Source organism: Zootoca vivipara, chromosome 9 (assembly GCF_965207765.1).
Source record: "Zootoca vivipara chromosome 9, rZooViv2.hap1.1, whole genome shotgun sequence".
Classification (NCBI taxonomy): domain Eukaryota; kingdom Metazoa; phylum Chordata; class Lepidosauria; order Squamata; family Lacertidae; genus Zootoca; species Zootoca vivipara.
In genome coordinates, this window is record NC_142592.1 from 67,119,466 (window position 1) to 67,145,383 (window position 25,918).

At 42.5% G+C, this 25,918-nt stretch overlaps 1 protein-coding gene across 4 annotated transcripts in view; it reads right to left on the bottom strand.

Annotated features, from left to right (window-relative positions):
• TASOR2 (transcription activation suppressor family member 2) overlaps window positions 1–25,918 on the bottom strand; it is a 55,030-nt gene that overhangs the window by 20,584 nt on the left and 8,528 nt on the right. For 3 of the 4 annotated variants that reach the window (XM_035128556.3, XM_035128553.3, XM_088651756.1), the window contains exons 2-10: window positions 21,001–21,096; window positions 14,001–14,128; window positions 13,871–13,890; window positions 13,655–13,754; window positions 9,729–9,829; window positions 7,450–7,553; window positions 5,197–5,269; window positions 5,006–5,080; window positions 3,235–4,014 (exon numbers count right to left, since the gene is read on the bottom strand). In XM_035128556.3, coding sequence (XP_034984447.2) covers window positions 3,235–4,014; window positions 5,006–5,080; window positions 5,197–5,269; window positions 7,450–7,553; window positions 9,729–9,829; window positions 13,655–13,754; window positions 13,871–13,890; window positions 14,001–14,026 — 1,279 coding nt within the window. In that variant the 5' untranslated portion in view covers window positions 14,027–14,128; window positions 21,001–21,096. The remainder of the gene's footprint in view (window positions 1–3,234; window positions 4,015–5,005; window positions 5,081–5,196; window positions 5,270–7,449; window positions 7,554–9,728; window positions 9,830–13,654; window positions 13,755–13,870; window positions 13,891–14,000; window positions 14,129–21,000; window positions 21,097–25,918) is intronic. The other variant, XM_035128555.3, reaches the window with a different exon arrangement.

Sequence of the window (25,918 nt, forward strand, 5' to 3'; positions counted from 1 at the left end):
CACAAGAAGAAAGTGAAACTAAGTGTGAGGAGGAAGGGGCAAGCAGACAAGCAGTACAAAATGAAAGTGAAACTTTCTGAGCACAATACTGCACAGCCACAGACAGACAAGTCTTGGGATCTTTTTGTGTGTATGACCTGAGGTTTATCACATTCTTTCCTTGGAGGAAAAAACCTTTAATGGCAGCAGGCCATAAAAGAGACCCAGTTTGGCAATATTTTAATGAAGTTCCTTTACCTATCGGTAAGGCAGGCATGCATGCAAAATGCAAACACTGCAACAAAGAAATGCAAGGCCTGGGGGCCCGAATGAGGCAATATCATGATAAGCGCTGTGATGAAGATGACCAAAGAAACACATTTGAACAGGCAGGATCGTCAGGTTGGTAAACATTTTTACTTTGAACTGTCATGTTTGAGCAAAATTATATTGCTTATTATTACTGCATGTTATGAAGAAAAGCAAATATTCCTTTTGGGGCAGTGCTATGTACAATAAGCAGAAATTGTATAAACAATAAAATATAACAGCATTGACTTTTGTGTTTAGGGGAATTCATGGATTCTGGAAACTATCCACCTTCAAGAAGATCACCATCCTCCTGTTCTACAGTTTCAGAGTTATCCATCCAGGATAGTGCTTCATTAGCATCATTAGCATCAAACACCCACAGCCACATATCACTATCGCCTAAAAGAAAGTAAAAACCCTTCCCTCCTGGAAACCACCACAGATAAGTTTGTGATAAAAACTAGCAGATTAGAAAAAGAGCTAATTGATGGGGAAAAAAATGCCCAGTTTGTTTATGCAACGAACTCTTCTTTCTGTCTGACTGAGAACCCACATTTCATTAATACGGTTCAGTCACTGAGACCAGGATACAGTCCACCCAGCAGAGCAGATGTTGCAGGGAAACTGCTGGATAAAGTGCATGACAGAGAAATGGAGTGGAGTAATGTCCACAATGATCCTGTTGTATGTGCTTGTATAACAGAAGAAAGGAAAGTCTTCCTTGCACAATTGATACGCCAGGAAATGCACACACAGCAGAATGCTTACAAGAAGTGGCAGTAAAAGCTATAATAACATGTGAAGAAAAATTCAAATGTCTAGTACGCAGTTTGGTCACAGGCAATGCTGCAAATGTATCCAAGATGAGAAGAAATTTAGAAGAGCAGGAAGGGAATAAGCTAATAACATATGGTTGCAGTGCTCATTTGCTGCACCTCTTAGCCAAAGACTTTAGTGTTCCAGAAATAAAGACTAATGCTGTTGAAATTGCTAAATACTTCCGTAACAATCATTTTGCTGCAGCAGCTCTGAAAAGGATGGGTGGAAACAAGCTAATACTCCCACAAGATGTTAGGTGGAACTCTGTGGTGGACTGTTTCGAGCAGTATAGCGAGAACTGGCCTATTCTGATGACAGTTTGTGAACAAAATCGGGATAAAATAGATGGCACTGTCACGGCCAAAATCCTCAACATTGGGCTTAAGAGAAATGTTGGACATATGCTGAGCATCCTGAAACCCATCTCTGAAGCTTTAAACAAAATACAGAAAAATAGCTGTTTTATTGCTGATGCTGTTGAAATTTGGAAGGAACTGAGTGAAAACAGAACTACACATGGACAGAATTAAATTACAAGCATTAAAAAAACGAATGGGACAAGTACTGTCTCCAGCTCATTTTTTGGCAAATATTGTCAATATCCAGTACCAGGGTCAAAACCTAAGTGCTGAGGAGTTAGCTATGACATGGGTATCCAGCAATCATCCATCTGTAATGCCAACTATAATAAACTTCAAAGCTAAGAGGGAACCATTCAAGAAATATATGTTTGCTGAAGATATTTTAAAGAAAGCCACACCAGTGAACTGGTGGAAGTCATTTAAGCACTTGGATTTAGAGACTGTTCAAGTAATGATTCACTTTTAACAGCAGTAGCTGCTTCTGCAGGCGTTGAAAGAATATTCTCTTCCTTTGGACTCATTCATTCTAAATTGAGAAATCGTTTGGGACCCGATAAAGCAGGAAAGCTTGTTTTTCTTTTCCAGATTATGAACAGAGAAGAAGATGAAGATGACGAGTGAGCTACAGAGGACAGTATTTAAGTTTTTCATGTGTAGGCTGGGCTGACAGTCTAAGTTTCCTAAATATATATATTTTGTTTAGCTAAATTAGTTAACAAACATGGATGTTTGTTTTAGCAAATAACATATGCTGTAATGTTATTGTTTCAGTTGAATAAATCTATTTAAATTGTTATTATTAAGGTAATGATTATTTTTCTCCTTCCTAAGTACAACAGAAAAGTTGTCCAAATATGAATTATTGACCTATTAAACTGGGGATAAAAAAACTAATATGAAAAGTTGTTATTCTAAAAATCTTCATCAACTTGCATATTAAAGTTATACCAGCAAGAAGTAGTCTTTATGTTGAAAACTATGGATTTAAATCAAGCCTTACTGACTAGTGATTTAAATCAGTTTGATTTAAATCAAATCCTGCACCCCGGCAAAAAAAAAAGCACCCTCAACTAATACTTCTGATTTCCAGCAACTGGTATTTGCTGTATTATACTGGCTCACACTTGTGTGCATGAAAGGGATAACCTGAGCCCCGAGCACAAGTTACTATTGGTGGGACTCAGCAGGCTCCCACCAGCCTTTGCTTCTCCCTTAACCTCTCTCTCCCTCCCTCCGTCTTCGGAAGAAGCCAGCTGCCACATGGTAAAACAGATTTTTACAGCCTGCAGGTCTCAGGTAACGGAAAGACTGCATATGAAATAAATAAACAATAAAAAGGTAAAATTCATACATTTGCTTATCTTAGATTTCCAATCTGAAAAGCCAAGGATCTTGGATTTATTCTAGCCTAAGCATTTTGTTTAAAGGTGGATGAGAGCAAATCTAACAGAGTTTGATGTGCTTAATTGAGGCAATCAACCATTGCACTAACTCTGCTATGGAAGGCTAAGAATCTCTTTCAAACCTCTCTCTCCAAAAGTATTCGGAGCCAGGTGCTCGGACAGTGGAGACAGAACATTCCAGGAATCGAGGCAGCATGTTTCTGCAGCATATATAACATGCTTCCTGGTGCTGAATGGCTCTAGCAGAGTACATTGGGCAGGCACATTGCTTTGAATTTCACCACCCCAAGCACTGTACTGGCATTTAAAAGTGCTCACCTGCAAGAAAATCTGTATTAGGGTTAAGACAGTGCACTCACCTCTCTTCTTTCTTAGCGGGTTCTGAAGATTTTTTAATTTAAGGGTGGGTTCGTTAGAGCTGCCAGGGGGTTCTGAATTTTTGGAAGTTGGCAAGGAGAGATTTGAATTATCCTTTCTGGGTTTTTTATGGGGGTTTTTGCCCTCCTTGATGGAAACCGCCTCCAGAGGAGACCATTTCTCCCTTGCACTTGCTACAAGGAGCCTACTGGATTTCCTCTTCTGCTGCTGCAAAGTCCGCTCTCCTATCTCACTGGTTTCCACATCAGCCTCTTTGCTAGGTGGGGCTGGCTGCCCCGCACGCCAAGTCCTGGCCGTTTCAACCGTGCCAATTGGCTCGTCGCGTGCCAGAGTGTCCAAATTCAAACCTGAAGAAGTGTCGGCCTCCTGCAAGTTGCTGCTGCTGCCACTGGAAGACCGAGATCTGCCATGTAGGCAAGCAGTGGCCGTTGATAATTCCAGCGCATAGTTTTGGGGATGAGACAGGTAAAACTGCAGGCGGGAGAGAGAGCTTTGGGGGCACTTTTCGGAAGGAGATTCAAGATCAGGCCCCTCGAAGGAGGAGAGGGGCGGGCTATCGAGGCTGCTGGTGGATGGTCGGCAATTTTTCTTATCAAGCTTTGCAAACTCCTGGAGGTGCAGCTTCACCAAAGTGCTGAGTGGGTCTCCTCTGTCGCCGGGATGCTTGACCGCTTCCACCAATGCATGGCGGAGCCCTGGCAGAACCAGAGAGACTTGTAAAGATCTCTCGTTTGCCCCGTGTTCGCATTTCAAATCTTTTGCTGCCAAGAAGAAACACACTATTAATGCAACGTGCACCCATCAAAAGAAAAACAAGCATGCGTGTGAGCTTTGCAACCTTCTGAGAGCCACATGTCCAAGGGGCAGAGGGGCAGGGACAAAAGCAAGCGGAATAAATGTGAATTTTATCTTTGTAAAAAAAAATTAAAAATTCGCAGACACTCACACACACCCCTCTCTAGCCTAGGCAAGCAAGAAAAGTTCATGGAGGCATTCCAGCCAAGCCAACACTTAGAAAGTGTGCAGAGCAGGCCTGCTGAATTATGTCTCTCAAGAGGGTGTGTGGCTAGGGATGAAAGGCTCATGAGGGCCAATCAAAGAGGTATGGAGGGCCACATTTGGCCTCCAGGTCTGGGGTTCCCTATCCCTGGTCACATGGCCAAGCAGATGTCCAATGGCTTTGCTGATCATCCAATTATAGCGCAGTTGAAAACATTGCAAAGAAGGTGGAGGGAGAAGATTCTACTGCCCAATTTAGATGGTCCTCAAAACCATGGTTTGTGAGACAAGCTGTGGGCTGCTACTTCCCATCTCACCCATAGTTTCCTTCTGCCTCCTACCGTATTAGGCACTAACCATGGTTTTCTAGGCCCTCCAAACTGGCAAATTATGGCTTGCATTCCCTCCCTCCCCAGGCCAGAATCAGAAACCCATTCCAAACTCTCTTTTTTCAATTCTGGCTTGTACGGAAGCGGCATCCAGAGTTTGCATCTTTGGATGCCCCTGGAGATGCAAGGCTGTGCATGACATGGGGAGGAGCCTATCAAATACAGTGGAACATTGGTTGTTGAATGCTTTGGAAGCCAAACAATTCAGAACCCAAACGCCGACAACACGGAAGTGAATGCTTCTGTTTTTGAACGCACCTCGGAAGTCGAACGTTTCGGAAATCAAATGGGAACGGATTACGTTCGACAACCGAGGTTCCACTGTACTGCCTGAATTCAGCAAGGCCAAGCAAAGCGATAGTACCTGTTAAACACTTAGGCCTTGGGGAAGAGATTAAAAACAAGGCCTGAAGACACGTAGATTCACCCGGGCCAGAATCTGCAGAGAGGAGAGAGAGGGAGACTGGTAAGAGCTACAAATCTGACTCTTCCATCAAAATCACATATGGATATATATTTTTAAACCACAGCAAACTTCAGATCTTTTATTCTTACCTTTTTCCTTTACCAAGGCAGATGAGGAAAGCAAGATGAGGATCCCCCGGTCATTTAAATATTTGACAAGCGCCTACAAAGCATAGGAAAAAGGTCACCGTAGGAACACAGGAAGCCAACCCTTTATGGAGTCAAACCCTTTGGTACATCTAGTTCAGTAATGTCTGCACCAACTGGCAGCACCTGTCCAACGTTTCAGACTGCAGACATTCACAGCTCTACCCAAGGATTGAACCTGACCCTGTCTGCATGCAAAACATGTGCTCAGCAACTGCGCCAAGGTCCCCTTCTCAAGCTATGATCAATTTAACACCCCTTTTTAGGTGAAAACAGAATATTGGATTGCATGAGCCTTGGTTTGATCCATCAGAGCAATAATCATGCTCTCAATTGTTTTAAATGTCCATAATATACATTTCATACAGTTCAAATTTGCGCATTTATTTTTGTTATCTCCAAAGGGTTGTTGGTTGGTTGGTTTTTAATTTTTGCAACAGCTGATTAAAGTATGATGTGTGGCTGTTGAAGAGCAGCAGAGAACAGTGACTTTAACAGCGAAGTGGGAATTCAAGCTGGTAGGCCGCTGCAGAAAACCAGGTGTTGGAATAGATGGGATCTTCAGTCGGATCCTGCAGAGCTCTTTTACATTCAAACCAAGGTCTCTCTGAGCCAACACTGTTCAACACTTTTTCTTAATGCTGGTGGGTGTGCTCTTACTCCATTAGAAATGTTGGGTTACAACAATTTCAAAATCAACATTAAAAACAGTTTTAAAACAAATTACAAAAAGTAGGATGGAATACAGTTAAAAGCAACAGCAGCCCAAGACTACTTGTTCTTATTAATCTAGCATCCTTAAAATGCTGCTCAGTGTTTCAAAAAATTTAACACACATTGATGGCAGGGGGCTGGACTAGATGAACCTTGGAGTGCCTGCCAATTCTATGAACTTGTTGTAATTGCCACAACAGCCCTGCTGTTCTGAGCTTATGTGGGAGCTGGCATTTCAATCGGGGCCTGCCTAGTTCAAGGTCTCAGCTCCACAAGACCAGCTGTGTTGCAAGGGCCCTGAATAGAGGCACACCTACAGCCAGCTCTTCGTACAACCGCTGCTCTTGTTTCGTAACTATTTTAAACGGAGGTAGAAACCTTGGGCTCTCCTGGTGCAGCCTTGTTTCACTTTCAGTACTGACAGCTGCGCTTTGACAGCAGACCTTTATTTTTACTTTACTTTCACTTTGAGCCGTGCTCTGTGAAAAGAGTTGTCCTGAGGCAGAAAGATACAAGTCTGTGCCGAGAGAATTAATCTGAGCCTTAAAAAGCCCAGAGCTGAAAGAGGAAGTGGGAAAGAGCACCACATATTCAACTTCCTCCCTAGAGAGAGAAATATTGCCACCCTTGCCATCTCGTGCCCGGGGGGGGGGCACCGTGTATAGGTGTGTGTGTGTTGTGGTGCTGGGGAGTTCAGAGGCTTTGTGGGTACCCAGGAAAGACTTCAAGGGCCCATTGCATCCCTGTTTGACATGCTGGGGACTCCTGCCCTAAACCATGACCTGCAGGAGCTGGAATGATCTTTGGGGTTCACACGCTCTCCCCTCCTCCCACTGGCCACACATGGCTGGAAGGAGGTCTCTGCCAGTGTGGAGTTTCACTTCCATTGACCTGCTGTGTCATCCAGACCAGGGAGAGCGCCTTAGAACAAAATGTTTTAACAAGCCAGCTTCAGAAACTACAGTTTGAAAATGGCTTGGAAGCTCAGTCCAGGAATAAGGTAGATAAAGGAAAACGAAACCTGAAGATGCAAACTGGGGGTGGCGAGGGACTGAGGCAGAGAAGAGAGGAGACACCATGCAAGTTTTCGAGGCACAGAAAATGATCCAGAAATCTACTCCCCTTGTTCACTGCCCTGATATTTTATGATCTGGCAGTACAAAAATACTTTTACAAATAGATAAATCGGCAAATTCCTAGAGTCGTGCTGCAACAGAATATTGGAGACTGCCCTTTTTCTATTTATAAATCCCCAGTTTTCTGATTTGTTAATCCCTTCTCTGTGGTGCTCCCTATGCAAATTGTCTCTGCGGTTACCTCAGAATGTTAATGGGCTCGGTGAAGTCCTAGGCCACAAAGGTTGTCAAAATGAAGGGATGCAAATTCTACTTTGCTAGGAATGATCAGTAGATAAGGACTGGCAGGCGTCACTCCACAAAAGTCAGGACAGAAAACTGGTCCCCAAAAGCACGTTGTACTTACCAGATCTTTTTCCTTCAAGCTCTCTGTTAACCGATTCACTTTCTGTTCATTTTGATTTAATATTTCCACTTCGTATAATCGGAACAAAATTCCTTGATGGCAGACTGCAGAGAAAACAAGCGCATTTTTATTTCAGTATTCTTGATTGTTTTTAAAATTATTCACTACCTAACTTCTGAATGCAGTAACTGCCCCAGAATTTATGTATTCATTTATTTGAACTTACTGCTAACCCTTTGCCTGACAATCCCGGGGTGGGTTCTACAAATGTCACAATTAAAATAAAGCCACAACAATGACAAAATAAAAAACCAAATGAACAGTAATGCAGAAGGGAGAGTAGACTGGGCCACTCAGCCAAAACCCTGGGAAACTCTGATAATTCATACTGAGCATCTCTTTAAAATATGTTAACCCTGTACTTCTGAAGAAGTGTGCATGCACACGAAAGCTCATACCAAAATAAAAACTTAGTTGGTCTTTAAGGTGCTACTGAAGGAATTTTTTTATTTTACTTCGACCCAGACCAACACGGCTACCTACCTTTAACCCTATACTGTATGTGTAGCCTAACTTTTTAAAATTGTTCTAAAACATTACAAAAGGGAGAAACTTAAAATGTGGTAGAGGAATGCAAGGCTTATGACAAAAGAGAAAGCAAAACAGAACCACCACCACCACCCAAAATAAGTAAAAATCCTAGGTGAAATACTGGACATGGTAAATAATGGACACGTGTCCTTGTTTACAGCAGACAGTCCTCTACTCCCCCATTTGTTGAAAGTTTTCGCCAGGGAAATCTGCTTGGCATCATCACTGTCAGCTTTCAGCTGCCAAGATAAGACATTCCTGATTGCCAAAGCCTTTGGTTCATACTGTAGCTATGACCCACGGCCTGTTTATGGCATTCACCTTTTAGCTGGGTGGGGAAGGATCTGCCCTTTTCATAAAATTTTACGTTTTAGATTTTAAAAAATTGTTTTTTAAAAAATTATATTTGCTGCTGCATTGTTTTCAAATGTTGGCAAGCTCTGTGCATTTTAGGGCATCTGAGTGGCTCTGAGACTTTTGGGGGTATGGAAAGTAACATAAACAAACATCCATTTCAAGAGCTGTCCAGTCCAAGATAATGTGAGGCGGTCTCTCTTTTTGGGCAACACTAAACAAACCCAGATAGCCTAATGCAAAAGTACCTAACAAATAAGAAATCAAAGCTGCATGTTTGTACAACAGAGTGCTAACTCCAGTGTTAAGATAAAGCCAACTTGGAGCAGAATTAACCCCTACAGCAAACTGTACTCAGTGAGTTCAACAGATGCCCCCCCCCTTGCAGTGCTGTGTATGGACTTGCCTTTCTGTAAACACAGGAATATGCTTGGGGTCGGGGTGGGTGGGTGGTCAGGAACAAAAATCTATTTCAATACTCTTCTTCCAAGTAGTATAACCGTAACAAAATGGAATCTGATTCTGGCAAAATTCTAAGTTACTTTCACAACCATATTTTGAGAGGTTGCTCAAAATACAGTTGCTAGATTAGCTGTTTGGTAGTTTCGCTTCCCCATTCGTTTCTACAGGGGAAAAGTTGGATTCACAATTGTTGTTGTTGTTGTTTAGTCATTTAGTCGTGTCCGACTCTTCGTGACCCCATGGACCATAGCGTGCCAGGCACTCCTGTGTCTTGCACTGCCTCCTGCAGTTTGGTCAAACTCATGTTGGTAGCTTCGAGAACACTGTCCAACCATCTCATCATCTGTCGTCCTCTTCTCCATCCCCCTTCATGGATCAATGCCTTGTCGTGGCGAAGGGGCTTGAATAACTCAGAGAAGCTATGGGCTATGCCATGCAGGGCCACCCAAGATGGACAGGTCATAGTGGAGAGTTTTGACTAAATGTGATCCACTTGGAGAAGGAACTGGCAAGCCACTCCAGTATCCCTGCCAAGAAAACTCCATGGGCAAAGACAACAGGATTCACAATAGCTTAACTTAAAACTTATTTTTAAAAATTGAAAAATCCCAATCCAATTTCACCTTTTACTTATTGCCCTAAGTAAGCTTTCCTTGCCTATAAAAAGCATGCCTCCAATATTAATTCAAAAAAAGAGGGATTGGAGGGGAGGAATCAGTTATAGAAAAATTAGGAAAGTGCTAGAAGAAGTTTGAAAGCCACAACCATCTCACACAGACAGCAAACATGACCCCTGAAAGGAAACTACTAACCACTTTTAATAAAGAAATAAAATAATTCTTTGCACAGCTTACATAATTTTAAAACGGTACCTTCATGATTTGTGTAATTGTTTTTCCCAAATACAGCTTCGGGCAACTTTTTTCTCAGCTCAGATATGCCCACAACATACTTGATCTCTAGTCTGGCTGGCCTAGCAAAAGAAAAAGGGGGTTATAGATTCAAGGAATGCGCAGAAACTTTCCTGTCCAGGGACAATCCTAAAACATCCCAACACAGATGAAGCCCTCTGTTACTACGGGCACTCAGACCCCTGTGTAAGTAAGAGAAGAATTACCATATTTATTTGAATGTAATGTGCACCCTTTGTGGCCAGATAACATCGCGAAAATTAGGGGGCACATTAGAGTCAGCGGCGCATTAGGTTCACGTAAATACAGTACTTGGCTCATTGGAAAACATAACTGAAGACAGGTCAACAACCTGTCAGTATCTTTAAATAAATTGTTTTAGTTTTCAAAAGTCTACACACTGTACTATCAACAATATGTTTAATTTATCCACTGACTTCCCATCCCCCCTCCATGACGTTCTGTGTTTACCCTTTAATGCTGCATATTTTAACTTATAACATTCCATATGTACATCCTAAATTATTATACCCCAATATACAATATACAGGGACCCAGGTGGCGCTGTGGGTTAAACCACTGAGCCTAGGGCTTGCTGATCAGAAGGTCGGCGGTTCGAATCCCTGTGACGGGGTGAGCTCCCGTTGCTCGGTCCCAGCTCCTGCCAACCTAGCAGTTCGAAAGCACGTCAAAATGCAAGTAGATAAATAGGAACCGCTACAGCGGGAAGGTAAACGGCGTTTCTGTGTGCTGCTCTGGTTCACCAGAAGCGGCTTAGTCATGCTGGCCACATGACCTGGAAACTGTATGCCGGCTCCCTCAGCCAATAATGTGAGATGAGCGCGCAACCCCAGAGTCGGTCACGACTGGACCTAATGGTCAGGGGTCCCTTTACCTTTACACAGTGTATACCCTAAATTATTAGCCTTAATGTATTTCTACTCTTGCTCATATTTCAAATTATAATACTGTAGTTCTTCAGATATTCCAGAAAAGGTTTCCGAATGTTTCGTCATTTTGATCTCTAATTTTTGCTGTTAGCTTTGCCATCTCCTTATATTCCATCATTTTAAGAAGGCATTCTTCTTTTGCTTTGAAAGCCAGTGTGGTGTAGTGGTTAAGAGCTGTAGACTCGTAATCTGGTGAACAGGGTTCGCTCCTCCACATGCAGCTGCTGGGTGACCTTGGGCTAGTCACACTTCTTTGAAGTCTCTCAGCCCCACTCACCTCACAGAGTGGTTGTTGTGGGGGAGGAAGGGAAAGGAAAATGTTAGCCACTTTGAGACTCCTTCGGGTAGTGATAAAGCGGGATATCAAATCCAAACTCCTCCTCCTCTTCTTCTTTGCAACTGAGAAATACTGCCTATTTCTGGGACTAAAACTGGGACTGAAAGCGAGAGCTAGAATTAGCACCGCAAATGTCAGGGCTGCCATACTGATAATAACCTAATCCTGAACTAATTCAATATCGTCTACACTGACTGGCAGCCGCTGTCTGGGATTTCAGCCAGGGATCTCTCCCTACCCTGCCTTGGAGATAACTACCAGAAATTGAGTACTGGACCTGCAGTATGCAAGCAGATGCCCTACCACTAAACTAAGGTCCTTCCTATACGTGCTACCAGATCGTGTCCACTAGCAGTAGGCTGGTGTTCAGCACTCATTTCTGATAAATTATTTCCGAGTTATCATGGGAGTTTATATCAAACTGCACTGTTTGTGAAACTGGGCTTTTGCCTCATACCAATGACAAACTTAGGTTGGTCTCTAAGGTGCTACTGGAAGGAATTTTTTTATTTTGTTTCAACTTTTGGCTTTATGGCATGCTACTGTGCTGCTTCATGGTTCCTTTTATTTTACTGAAGTAGCCAGAAAAATCAAACAACATAAACTGTTATTTGGAAAATGTGCTCCAAGCCTGGCCTTTCTGCAATTTGCATTCTAGAAATCGATAATGCAAGCCCATCTCTCTACAAACCTATTGTTCTGAAGGTTTCCATTTCTCCCCCAAACTAAATAATTAAATCTGTCAGTTTTCTGCTGTCTCTAGACATGTCAGGAATCACTCCCTCGTGGATTTTTTTCCATTTATGCCTCCATACTATTGTTGCTGCTGTTAAATGTGATTACTATTAAGGATTTCAAGTTGCTGAGAATGTCCTGTTTTCCCAACTCCTGCTTTACCTCCTTGCAATCTACGGGCTCATTTCTACCGTTCCATCCTAACCGGATGTTTTGGAGAGCCATTGTGCAAAAACCCAAAATGCACGCTGGCCCATCAAGACCATGATAAACCAGCTTTGATGGTGTTTCCTGCTTGGCAGGGGGTTGGACTGGATGGCCCTTGTGGTCTCTTCCAACTCTATGATTCTATGAGCTGATGTTGCTAGCTGCCTGGGAGTACCTAAATGCAGAGGGTGGAAGACTGCTGACCGACTAGAGCTAGAGGGCAGCTGTTTGGGATAACTGCTGCATTGCAGAAGTTTGGAGGAGATTATCCTCAGGGTCCCTTCAAACTCTACAGTTCTATGATTCTATGAAGATTGATCAAATTAAAAGAGGTGTGGGAAAAGAAGACAACAGGGCAGATAGATCAAAGCTGGAGGAAAATATGGGAGAATCATACGTTAAAAATGTTGTCTATAAGAATAAAAGAAAATTCTTATAAATTAGTTTGGAGATGGTATTTAACACCAGTCAGATTAAATCAAATAAACAAGGAATATTCGGTGTTATGTTGGAGGGGATGCCAGGAAACAGGGAATTATGTTCACATGTGGTGGGGGTGTAGATATGTAGCATTATTATCAATTTATGATGGGGTGGAAGGTTCACAGGCTCTGAAGGACTTGCTCACAAATCTACTGACAGCTGCACGAATTATTATAGCTAGGAAGTGGGAGGGGCAAGCAGAATATAAAATGGAAGAAATTTATAAAGAGGTGTGGGATATAGCTATTAATGATAAATTAACACGTGCCATTAAGGTAAGACGGGGAATAGGCAGGGGAAATGATGTTGAGGAGATATGGAGGGTGTTTGTATAATTTGTACTGTTAAAACGGAAAGGGGCCAAACCATCGCCAAGAGGTGCTGAAATTTTGGGAGGTTGGATAGTTACAATGGAATGGTATCAGTGATGGGGTGCACATTTTAATTCTTATTTATTTTATTATTACTTTGTCAAAAAAATTGATCAAACTACTGGACACTTTTCACCTGGGGATGCAGAAAGCTACTGTAGGTTGGTACATAAATGTTAATAATAAATAAATAAATAATACTGTAGGACAGTAAAAGCTGTTAGACTGTGGATCAGACAACCTCAGGAGGTGGTAGACTCTCCTTCACTGGAGGTTTCTAAGCAGAGTTTGGATGGCCATCTGTCAGGGTTGCTCTAGCTGGGATTCTTGCATTTCAGGGGGTTGGACTAGATGACCCATGGAGTCCCTTTCCAACTCCACTATTTTGTGATTCTGTGAATCACATTAAACAACACAAGCAATTGAAAAAGCCTCAGTGTGCAACCTACCGCTTCCTTTAGAGTATGATCTGTTTCCAAAAATCATAAGCCTTCTGACTGTCCCACACACAAAAGAGAGAATTTAGAACACCCACCATGTAAAAAGTGTATCTGAGTAATTTTTATCGGGCACAGGTGCTACTATGTTTTGGTTTCGAAACTGGAAAAGCCATCCTGTGTGGGTTTTTTTTAATTAAAAAAATGCACTCTGTAATTGTTGTTAAGCTGCTTTCTACTCAACTTTACGGCCAGGGAAGTGGTACATAAATATTACATCTTTTTTTTTTAAAGAATACATTATCCCCTTTTCCCTGCTATTCCTCTACAGACATTAGAGCAAAGAGAAATTAATAATCACACTTACAACTCTGCTGGGATGGAGCCGCTAAACGGTGACCGAAAAACAATGTCACACAGTCGCTGTTGCTGAATGAAGAACTGCCCTTTCCAGGCACAATAGTGTGCTAAATGTTTCCAAAACGGGGGGGGGGGGGGAGAGAGAGATTAAAATTGCAATACGAAAAGAGAAAAATCCGTCAAAAATGAATATGTTTACCAAACCAATCTGAAGTGCTCTTACCTTTTGTCTTATGTTCAGCTCTGCAGACAGGAAAAAAAGGAAAGAAAGGAGGGTAAAAGCTGTTTTAAAACCACTGGGGAAATTAAAGAACAAATGGCTTATTTTCGTATATTTATTTAAAGGTGCTTACGAGCTCTTGTGGTTTAATGGCAACATTCTCTGCAGTTCACAGTGCTGAGGATTTAACAGTTACATAGGGGCAACCGTCTGCCAAGGGTCTTCAGCAGCTTCACAACCAGAAAATTCGTACGAGTAAGGCTGTAAAAAATAAGAGAAAGTAAATCATATAGGATGGTGGTCTTTCCTTGTGTCGAATATGTGTTATAGGCGTTTATCTCAGTAACCTGAACAGCAACCCTGCAAGGTTGGCTGGAGTTATGATCCTCTCCTTGCAGCTGGGAAGATACAAGGACTTGCTTATGGCCTCCCCGCAAATCCAAGGTATTTTAAATATTTTTGTTGGAAGCCTCCCAGAGTGCCTGGGGAAATCCAGCCGGATGGGCGGGGGTATAAATAAATTATTATTATTATTATTATTATTATTATTATTATTATTATTATGCCAGTTTTCAAATTGGAGATTTCCCAGCTCACAATACATTAGACCTCACCAAGATCCATCCCCAAATTCTGGCAGGATCCTGCAAGGTGTATGTGTCCCAAGTACTGCAAAACAATTTCATATGTGAAAATAAGTCTCTCCGCGCGCACCCACACCCATAAATACAGATAGAAATCCATATAAATAGATAAAAGTATAAATTTGTTAATTTACAAAATTAAGAACAATGGAGCTATAACGTCCCCAAAATTGTTCCATTGCATTTCTTCCAGATTTTAATTCATTCTGCATTCTCTCATTGCCATCAGAAATGGAGAGACTGCACTTTTCAATCAAAGTTTTCCTCTCTTTGCATACTGTATTTGTAAGGTTGGGCATTTGTACAATGCCTCAGATTTCATTGAACCAATCCTTTATTTTTAGTGTTTCTGGGTTTTTCCAGGCCTGTGCCAGAGTCATTTGCTACCTCCTGCCGAGGGGAATATTTTACCTCCTTATTTTTGTTTATCTCGTCTAGCATCAGAGACCAGAACAGTGGACGCTCGGGTTGCGAACGTGATCCATGCAGGAGGTACGTTCGCAACCCGCAGCGTTCTCGACTGCATGACTGTACACCTTAATTTTAGGACACGTCCAAAAACACAACAGCTTAGCCTCATTTTACATATTTATAAACCACATTTCTGTTAAAAAAAACATAGCGGTGGTGGTGTACGCAACATAAATTGTAAGAATTCCAATAAATGCTGGTTTGCAAGGGAAAAAATCGCATTTGCAAAGGCCTGCCTGAAAGCGTCTAAAAGGAGGCAGGGATGGTTCCTGCCGAACTTCTAGTGGCGGGAAGTTCCACAGGGCAGAGCCTCCCACCCTAAAGGCTTGGCTCCTAGTCAGGGTGGATTTGATTTAAATCAAATCTATTTAAATCACTAGTGAGCAAGACTTGATTTAAATCATTTTTTAACAGAAAGACTCATTCTTGCCGGTATAATCTTAATATTTACAAGCAGAGGAAGGTTTCATATTTGGAATAAGAAATTTTCAGAGTAGTTTTTACAGTTATATCAAAAATTACTGATTTGGATATACTAATAGGAATACGTAAGACAGATAATTATGAAATTATTGTGAGGTTCAATAAGTTAACTGTATATTCGGACAACTTTTCTGCTGTACTTGATTGGAAGGAGAAAAATAATCATTTCCTTAATAACAATTTAAAAAATTTATTTAACTAAAGCAATAACATTGTAGCATATGTATCCGTGTTTGTTAACTGACAAACATCCCCCCCCCCAAAAAATAACAACACAACAACTTAGACTGAGTTTTAACACACATGAAAAGCTTAAAACAAACTCTTATTTCCTGATAAATAGCCTTTGGACTACAATGTAACTTAAATAGAAAACAATCTTTAGAAAGATTCCCACCTCCCACCCCCCGAAAGCATTTTATTTAAAAAAAATCCGATTTTTTAAATAAAAAAAATCATTGTTTTTTATCCACCCTGCTGCTAGTAAAGGCTGAATGAACCTCAAGAACGTGGGGAAGAAGAGCTACGATCTCCGGCGGAAACCATTTAGGTTGCGCGCGAGCTTTTACCGTACTCCGCCTTTTAGGCGTCAGGCGGCTGCGGAAACAGAGCATTTCCGACACCACCTGGCTGCTTCCCCGAAATTCAGCAAAATTCAGGCGTCAGGCGGCTGCGGAAACAGTGCATTTCCGGCACCGCCTGGCTGCTTCCCCGAAATTCAGCGAAACGGGCGCCGGAGGCCCAGAGAAACCGGAGGCCATGACACCAAACACATCCTCCTGGCCCTGAGAGAGAGAGAACCAAGAGAACCTTCTAGAATCTTGTCGGTTGGGCGCGAGGGGCCCACCTGCTCCCTGAAAGAACCTTCGGCCCCTCGGATCTGTGGGGTGGCAATTCCTCTCCCCCCGGTTCGCAACCCCAATTGCCGGGCGGCCGGGGGGGGGGGACACTTGCTCACGAGTAGCCCGGCCCGTAACAGAACAGGCTGCGGGTGAGGAGGGCCTGCAAAGAGACGGAGAGCCTCCCCTGGCTTGGGTTTGGGTGCAAGGCGCTCTGGGTCGCCTCAGGAAAGCGGCCCACAGGTTCAATTGATTGATGAGGTGGAGCGATCCACGAATAAGCCAGCCAGAGCTTCTTCTCCTGGGAAGGAGAAGCCTAAAGGAAGCCAGGCGCCTTCTCGCCTCATGAAAGAAATAATAAAAATATTATGCAAATGCCTCAGCTGCACATCATGCCAGCCCAGCGGTTCTCAAACTTCATATACCCTGTTTCTCATATTTTAAGACATACCCATAAAATAAGCCATAGCAGGATTTTTAAGCATTCAAGGAATATAAGCCATACCCCGAAAATAAGACATAGTGATCGGCGCAGCAGCAATGCCGGCCGCGGCAGGAGGAGGAGGAAAAAAAATAAGACATCCCTTGAAAATAAGCCATAGTGTGTTTTTTTGAGGAAAAAATAAATATACCGGTAAGACGTGTCTTATAATATGAGAAACACGGTATATAATCGTGTTTCCCCAAAATAAGACACTGTCTTATATTTATTTTTCCTCAAGAAGACACACTATGGCTTATTTTCAGGGGATGTCTTTTTTTTTTATTACGCGTCCACCCTCGCCTCTTCCTTGGCGCCTTCCAGAACTGCGCCTATTTACTATGTCTTATTTTCGGGGTATGGCTTATATTGCGCAAATGCTTAGAAATACCGGTACTGCTGTGGCTTATTTTATGGGTATGTCTTATTTTCGGGGAAACAGGATACAAAAATAAAATAAAATACATAGATAACAAACACGTACATTAATAGCCTCTATATAAATCAAATAATATCAGATTTAAAAACCTTACACCTCAACATATCAAAAATGAAAAAGAAAGAAAAGAAACAAAAGAAAAAGAAAAAAGACGAAACACGAACAGTGACAAAAAACCATTTAGGAGTCTCCTGTTCGATACTATTCGATACAATTCAGTCCCACAGTCCCATTTCACATTTAAGATACCTTGTTTTGTAAATCTGTGAGGATAAGTTTTGACGAAATATTGTAAGAATAAGGTTTTTCTTGCCCCTTTTTTTCTTTTTCTTTTTTTCTTTTTCTTTTTTTATCGATCTTCTTTATTGTATTGCTGATCCCCCCCCCTTATTATTCTCCCCCACCTTATTATTCCTTTTTATACGTAAGTGTGTATTTGTTGATTTGCTGATTTTAAACAATAAAAACTATTTTTTTTATAAAAAAAAAAGATACCTTTCCACACGGATTGAATCTTTGCGTGTTTTAATTGCTATGGGCTTCCATCTACCTCGTAACGGTTCGTTTTATCTTTCTGGATTCCCCCCCCTGCGTTTAATGTTTTCTCCTCATCTTGGTATGAGGGGGCGATATCTCTCTATTTACGGAATTATTCCAAACACAACCAAATCTTAGAGGTGGAACCTTGTTTCATCAAGGAATTACTGAAGCATTCCCACTCTTTTTTTAACATTATCTGCTGACTTATTTCTTGCTGATTCCGTCATTTTTGACAAGTACTCACAGAGCGACACCAGATTTCCCCCCCCCCCAGAAAGTGGTGGTGGGGGATAAGTGCTCAGACCCCTGGGCCCTCACTTGTGGGGTGCCTCAGGGTTCTGTCCTCTCCCCCTTGCTTTTTAACATCTGCATGCAGGCGCTGGGAGAGATCATCATGGGGTTTGGGCTGGGTGTCCATCAGTAACTATGTGGATGATTGTTGTTGTTTAGTCGTGTCCGACTCTTCGTGACCCCATGGACCATAGCACGCCAGGCACTCCTGTCTTGCACTGCCTCCCGCAGTTTGGTCAAACTCATGTTCGTAGCTTCGAGAACACTGTCCAACCATCTTGTCCTCTGTCGTCCCCTTCTCCTAGTGCCCTCAATCTTTCCCAACATCAGGGTCTTTTCCAAGGATTCTTCTCTTCTCATGAGGTGGCCAAAGTATTGGAGCCTCAGCTTCACGATCTGTCCTTCCAGGGAGCACTCAGGGCTGATTTCCTTAAGAATGGATAGGTTTGATCTTCTTGCAGTCCATGGGACTCTCAAGAGTCTCCTCCAGCACCATAATTCAAAAGCATCAATTCTTCGGCGATCAGCCTTCTTGATGGTCCAGCTCTCACTTCCATACATCACTACTGGGAAAACCATAGCTTTAACTATACGGACCTTTGTCGGCAAGGTGATGTCTCTGCTTTTTAAGATGCTGTCTAGGTTTGTCATTGCTTTTCTCCCAAGAAGCAGGCGTCTTTTAATTTCGTGACTGCTGTCACCATCTGCAGTGATCAAGGAGCCCAAGAAGGTAAAATCTCTCACTGCCTCCATTTCTTCCCCTTCTATTTGCCAGGAGGTGATGGGACCAGTGGCCATGATCTTGGTTTTTTTGATGTTGAGCTTCAGACCATATTTTGCGCTCTCCTCTTTCACCCTCATTAAAAGGTTCTTTAATTCCTCCTCGCTTTCTGCCATCAAGGTTGTGTCATCTGCATATCTGAGGTTGTTGATATTTCTTCCGGCAATCTTAATTCCGGCTTGGGATTCATCTAGTCCAGCCTTTCGCATGATGAATTCTGCATATAAGTTAAATAAGCAGGGAGACAATATACAACCTTGTCGTACTCCTTTCCCAATTTTGAACCAATCAGTTGTTCCATATCCAGTTCTAACTGTAGCTTCTTGTCCCACATAGAGATTTCTCAGGAGACAGATGAGGTGATCAGGCACTCCCATTTCTTTAAGAACTTGCCATAGTTTGCTGTGGTCGACACAGTCAAAGGCTTTTGCATAGTCAATGAAGCAGAAGTAGACGTTTTTCTGGAACTCTCTAGCTTTCTCCATAATCCAGCGCATGTTTGCTATTTGGTCTCTGGTTCCTCTGCCCTTTCGAAATCCAGCTTGCACTTCTGGGAGTTGTCGGTCCACATGCTGCCTAAGCCTGCCTTGTAGAATTTTAAGCATAACCTTGCTAGCGTGTGAAATGAGCGCAATTGTGCGGTAGTTGGAGCATTCTTTGGCACTGCCCTTCTTTGGAATTGGGATGTAGACTGATCTTCTCCAATCCTCTGGCCAATGCTGAGTTTTCCAAACTTGCTGGCATATTGGGTGTAGCACCTTAACAGCATCATCTTTTAAAATTTTAAATAGTTCAGCTGGAATATCATCACTTCCACTGGCCTTGTTATTAGCAGTGCTTTCTAAGGCCCATTTGACTTCACTCTCCAAGATGTCTGGCTCAAGGTCAGCAACCACATGTGGATGATACCCAAGCTCTATCTCTCTTTCAGTATACCTGAAGGAGCATCTCCACCCCCATCGTTCTGCCCGGACACTGAGGTCCAGCTCCAAGGGCCTTCTGGTGGTTCCCTCCCTGTGAGATGCGAGGTTACAGGGAACCAGGCAGAGGGCCTTCTCGGTGGTGGCGCCCGCCCTGTGGAACGCCCTCCCATCAGATGCCAAAGAGAAAAACAGCTACCAGATTTTTAGAAGACATAAAGGCAGCCCTGTTTAGGGAGGCTTTTAATGTTTAATAGATTACTGTGTTTTATTTTTCTGTTGGAAGCCAACCAGATAGGTGGGGTATAAATATTATTATTATTATTATTATTATTATTATTATTATTATTATTATTATTATTCAGCGAGCACCAAGGCCACAAAATACACAAATTCGGAGAGTAGGGCTGGATTTAGGTTTGATGAGGCCCTAAGCTACTGAAGGTAATGGGGGCCTTTATATATCCAGCTATCACTTGTCAACAACAACAAATGGTCGCTGTTTTTTGTGTTGAAAATATATGCTATATCAGGGGTCAGCAAACTTTTTCAGCAGGGGGGCCGGTCCACTGTCCCTCAGACCTTGTGGGGGGCCGGACTATATTTTGAAAAAAAATATGAACAAATTCCTATGCCCCACAAATAACCCAGAGATGCATTTTAAATAAAAGGACACATTCTACTCATGTGAAAACACCAGGCAGGCCCCACAAATAACCCGGAGATGCATTTCAAATAAAAGGACACATTCTACTCATGTAAAAGCATGCTGATTCCTGGACCGTCCGCGGGCCGGATTTAGAAGGCGATTGGGCCGCATCCGGCCCCCGGGCCTTAGTTTGGGGACCCCGTGCTATATGGTAATTTATGGACCTAAAAGGTGTCTAAAGCCATTTGGACATAACAAAATATGTATTTTATCAAAGTAATTGTTGAACTGAAATACAATTAAGAAGAAGTATATTAACAGTGAATTTTTGGGGGGTGCCCCAAGAGAGTGAGGCCCTAAGCTATGGCTTGTTTAGCTTATACTGTACATAAATCCGGCAATGCCGGAGAGCTAAGCAAAGGGCTGTCCTCAATCCGGATGAATCCTCCCTTCTGCACTGCAGCAAGGATCAAAGTCCTAGCACCAAACACAAACTGAAACTAAAAGGGCGACGGACGTTGAAAGGTTTCCTCTAGAGAGGAGCCACGTGCAAAGGGGAAAGAGAGTTGGGAGTTCAGTAAACGTCAAGTTCTACCTCAGTTTCGGATCAGAGCAGGAGTAAAACGCAGGTCTCCTCAAGTTCTGCCTTGGTAAAGCCGCTCGCTTTCTTTCGTTTGGAGAAAAGTTCGCCCTGCATTAAGAAAGAGGGTGATTAATCAGATCCACCCGGTTTTTTCACCCATGCGGTGACAGATCTTAAGAACAGCCGCATGTGCGCAGTGCTTTGAAAAGAGGAAGCAAGCTTCTCAACTAGGCATCACGGTACTAGGAAATTCTACAGCCTGCATAAATGCTACAAAGTGAGCATGTTTTTTATGATTTCCTCCCCTTGCACGCCCAATAATTTACTAGTCTGCCATTTTGCACAACTGATTCTGGTTTGGCAACACATGAGGAAAGAAAAGGAGAAATACAGATCACTAGCGAGCTGCTTATTTAGCCCTTCTTTGACTTCTACGATTGCTACAGACACAGCCTATGCATTTCAAGCCTAATTTTCACCAGCATTGAGGACTACAAACTTCAGATTCTCAGAACGGAGGACTGTGTGCCTAATAGCGCAGTCTGTGGTCCTAGAGAATCGCAGGATCCTTTTAGATCTAAAAATATGCTCCGTCTAAGAATTTACCATGTTACCTTCAGTCAGGAATTGGGGGGGGGGGGTCCCTAGATCCAGCTAACCAGCTGGATCCTGAACTTCCCACCCCCACCTAGGCCATAGCACTGTGCAGTTTTTACTATCTGTATCTTCACAGAGGGTATCAGAGTTGGGATGCACCACAAGGATCATCTAGTCCAACCCCCTGCAATGCAGGAAATCTTTTGCCCAACGTGGGGCTCGAACCCACAACCCAGAGATCACAAGCCTCAGGCTTTACCAACTGAGCTATTAGGCAATCCTAATAGATTTGATTTGCCTTGGCTTTAATTCTATTACAGCTTTATTGCTTTTTAACTGTTATACGTCACATGTTTTTAGCCTTCTGTATTTTGTCTGCGTTGTTTGTTTGTTTGTTGCAAAAGCCGCCTCGAGTCCCGGTCTAGTGAAAAGGCGGGATGAAAATAAATATGGTAATAAATTTAATAATGGTTTCCCCTGGCAATTTTAAGACCACGAGAAGACCTTTGGCAATTAGGATTCTGGGGCAGAAAACTAAGGACAACGGGGTTAGATTTTTTTTAAAAAAAATCCCGGGGCCGAGTTGCTGAATCGCCTCCGACTCCATCGTACTACCTGTGCAACAAAACTCCCCTCCTTCTCCTTGCACACCCTTCGCCCCTCCCCAAACTGCTCCAGAGGTTTGGGAGTACCCCCATAACAGATTGGGGGGCATGTCTTGTGGTGGGGAGTTCCTCTGCCCAGCCAGAAGCCCTTGTGCTAGTAGCAGCACTTGGTTGAATCCTGCCCAACAGACTTAAGGTAGCCGTAGTGAAGTGATGCCAAATGGGAGCACAACAAAGCTGGGGCAGATGGGGCTGCCATTGGGGGCTGTGAGCATCTTGAGGGTCAAAATGTGAGGCTGCTAAAGGACCAGAGAGCCCCGCGCCCTGAGGACCACACCCTGGCTCTTAAAAACATTATTAACAAAGCAGCGCACAGGAAGAACCCGATCAAAAAGTTGTGAGTCACAGGGATAGGCAATAATGCCAAGGACCTTGGCTGCTGGGTACGGAGCAATGAAGAACGAGGGAATAATTTCATAAGGGAGCCTGTTCTTCCCCATGGAAAAACAGCTGCACGTTTAGGAAAATTACACAGTACAGTCCCTTCTGGATAGGGTTGGGCAATTTCTGGCTTGCAACATCACGCTATATCACCAGCTAAATATCTCGAAATATCTTAATATCTGTCTGCGGTGGCAGAGGGCCTTGCTGGACCTCCCCGTGGTGGCAGAAGTGGTAGATTTAGTAAAAATATTAAATAAGCTTCCATATACAGTGGTACCTCGGTTTATGAACACAATTGGTTCCGGAAGTCTGTTCATAAACTGAAGCGAACTTTCCCATTGAAAGCAATGGAAAGTGGATTAATCCGTTCCAGACGGGTCCGCGGAGTACTCAACCTGAAGCGTACTTAACCTGAAGCATGGGTGTAATTGGTTCCGGAAGTCTGTTCATAAACTGAAGCGTTCATAAACTGAAGCGAACTTTCCCATTGAAAGTAATGGAAAGTGAATTAATCCGTTGCAGATGGGTCCGCGGCGTTTGTAAACCAAAAATCCGTAAACCAAGGTGTTCGTAAACTGAGGTTCCACTGTAGTACAGTAATACCTCGGGTTACGAACGCGATCCGTTCCGGATCACAGTTCGTAACCCGAATAGTTCGTAAACCGAACGCGACCCGAAGCGCCATTTTGCGCATGCGCAAAGCTTAAACTATGAGTAGTTTAAGTGATTTACTAGCCAAGTTGCATCTGCTTCCCCACTCAGGGGTCTAAGTGGAATCTGTGCATGCATAGGCCCCACTGAGTTCAACTACTTTCCTAAGAGTAAGCCCCGTTGAAATCAGTAGGGCCTGCTTGTGAGTAGACACGCATTTGCTTGCACTGCTTACTGAAAAACGCCCTCCCCATCATTCTCACACAGTACCCAACCTCCCATTTCAGCATAAGGCAGCCAGCTAAATCTTCTCCCCTCCATCGCCCACCCCAACAGAAGCCCCCCCCCAAATGCCCCCATCTCCCCCATCTCTCCTTTTTAATCTAAGGGAGTGAGGGAGTGCAAGCAAGCAAAAAGACTGTCTTCTTTAAATTAAAAATGTACCCTTCCTTTTTAATACGGAGGAAAGCTATTTAGGGGGAACCAACCACATAAACGCCACCGGGAAATAAACCAAAAACTATTTCCCCTCTTCCCCCCCCCCCCCCCGTGGTTCTTCCTTTAACTTGCCTCTTTGATTTGGGCTGTTCCTCCTGGATCGTTAGCAGGCTCTGCATAATTAGCTGAGCTCTAAGTGAGGAGTTACCAGTGAATCCAAGCTTATCATCATTTATTTCTTAATCAGGAGACACGTGCCTGCAAATTACCTGCAAAGTATGTTCAGCTGAGCTACTACCTGGGAAGCTGTCAAGTCTCCACCTTTTGTTCACCGGTATATTGCCTCCTTGTCGAAACACTTATTCAAGGATATGGCCATACAGGTGAAACTCGGAAAATTAGAATAGCATCGAAAAGTGCATTTATTTCAGTAGCGCAGCTTAAAAGGTGAAACCAATATATGAGGTAGATGCATGACATGCAAAGCAAGATATGTCAAGCCTTTATTTGTTATACCAGTAATTGTAATTATTTGTCATTAGCGGGTCAATTATAAAGGGAATGTAATTAATGAAATGTAATAACGATGTTTATTTTTGTATTATTGTAACTATTTGTTTTATTACTGTGGAATTTCCAAAAGAAAGCATTTGTAAAAATTAAAAGAAAAATAAAAAATAGTAAGTTGCATTACTGAAATAAATGCACTTTTAGACGGTAATCTAATTTCCCCGAGTTTCACCTGTAGTTCATCGCACAGCCCTGCTACCAAGGTGTTACAACTTTAGACTTCAGGTTGGAAAAACCAAGAAAGCCCTTGTTTGCAGAAGATCTGCACACTGGGAGTTAATATCTTCCCAGACCCATTTCTCCGATATGCTCATTTTCTGCAAGCAGGAAGCGGGAGAAGCATTTCAGAACAAGTCGAAGGTGCTATTGTCCAGGAAGGACTCTACTGCAGGATTTCTCGGGAAAGAGTAACAAAAAGCAAGACATCAAAGCACCACACAATGTCTGTACCACACTTGCAAGGAATCGCTCCTTCAGTGTGGTAGTACCTGAACTTTGGAACTCCCTGCCAGTTGATATTAGGGTATTCAAATTCATCTTCACTATCCTGCTTTTGGCATGTTTTATGCTCAGGCAAGCCTACCCAGACATCTAAATCTGATGTGCATTTTAGTAATATGTAATTTTACTCTGCAATACATGTTTTGTAAACTGCTGATTTTACAAATATATACATTTTGAAGGTGTGGGGAATTGGGTCAACTTGCTTTTGACATCAGATTTTTTTGGACATTTAAATGCATATAGGACAATCCTTCATTAATCTGCACAATCCTTAAACAAACCTTTAGTATGTTCTACATTAAAAGTACAGAAATAGATTTATTCATTCATTTAATGTTCTTCTATCCCACCTTTCTCCCAAAGCTGGGATTCAAGGCGGCTTGCAGTATTTTAAAAACATCATTTTAAAACACCAACACATTAGTTAAAAGCAATAGTTTAAAAATACAATAACGAACATTTAGAGCCAGCATTAAAATACTGAGTGCCCTGATAGCAGGCCAGTTGCCAAAATTGTCTGCACACATTCTTAATTTTGTGTTTATATTTTAGTATCATAAGCGAACTTACCGATAGCAACTTTCCTCCTCACCCCTGAGTCTTTAAAAACCACAAGTGCATTATCGGGGAGGCAAAAAACTTGAGCTTAAAGTTATTCAATGTTAAATTAATTTTAATTCCAAAATGATGATCAGTTTATATGCTTTGGGATTATCAGTTCATCAATCTGCCCTTTGCAGATTTAAAAGGAAGGAGAGAAAAAACCAGTGTTAAATGCCACGAGTGTTGTCAGAGGGCTGGATTGAAAGCAGCACACTGTATACTGTATTCAGGTTTTACACAAAAGAAAAACCACAACCAAATAAACAGTGTTAACAAATGGGAGGGAAATGTGTTTGGTGCTTCTATACGGCAGGCCTGGATTTCAGCGAAAAGTGAAACTGATTTGAACAGAAACAGAAGTGAAACTATTCTGTTCCAACAACCACGCAAGCTCCGTACCAGAGACAGAAGCATATTAATTGTAGGCTTTTTAAAGCAACCATCTCAGGATTTTAAACCTTAAATTCAGGATTTTAAACCTTAAAGTTTACTAGTGGCTCCTTGGCTTGCAAAAAAAT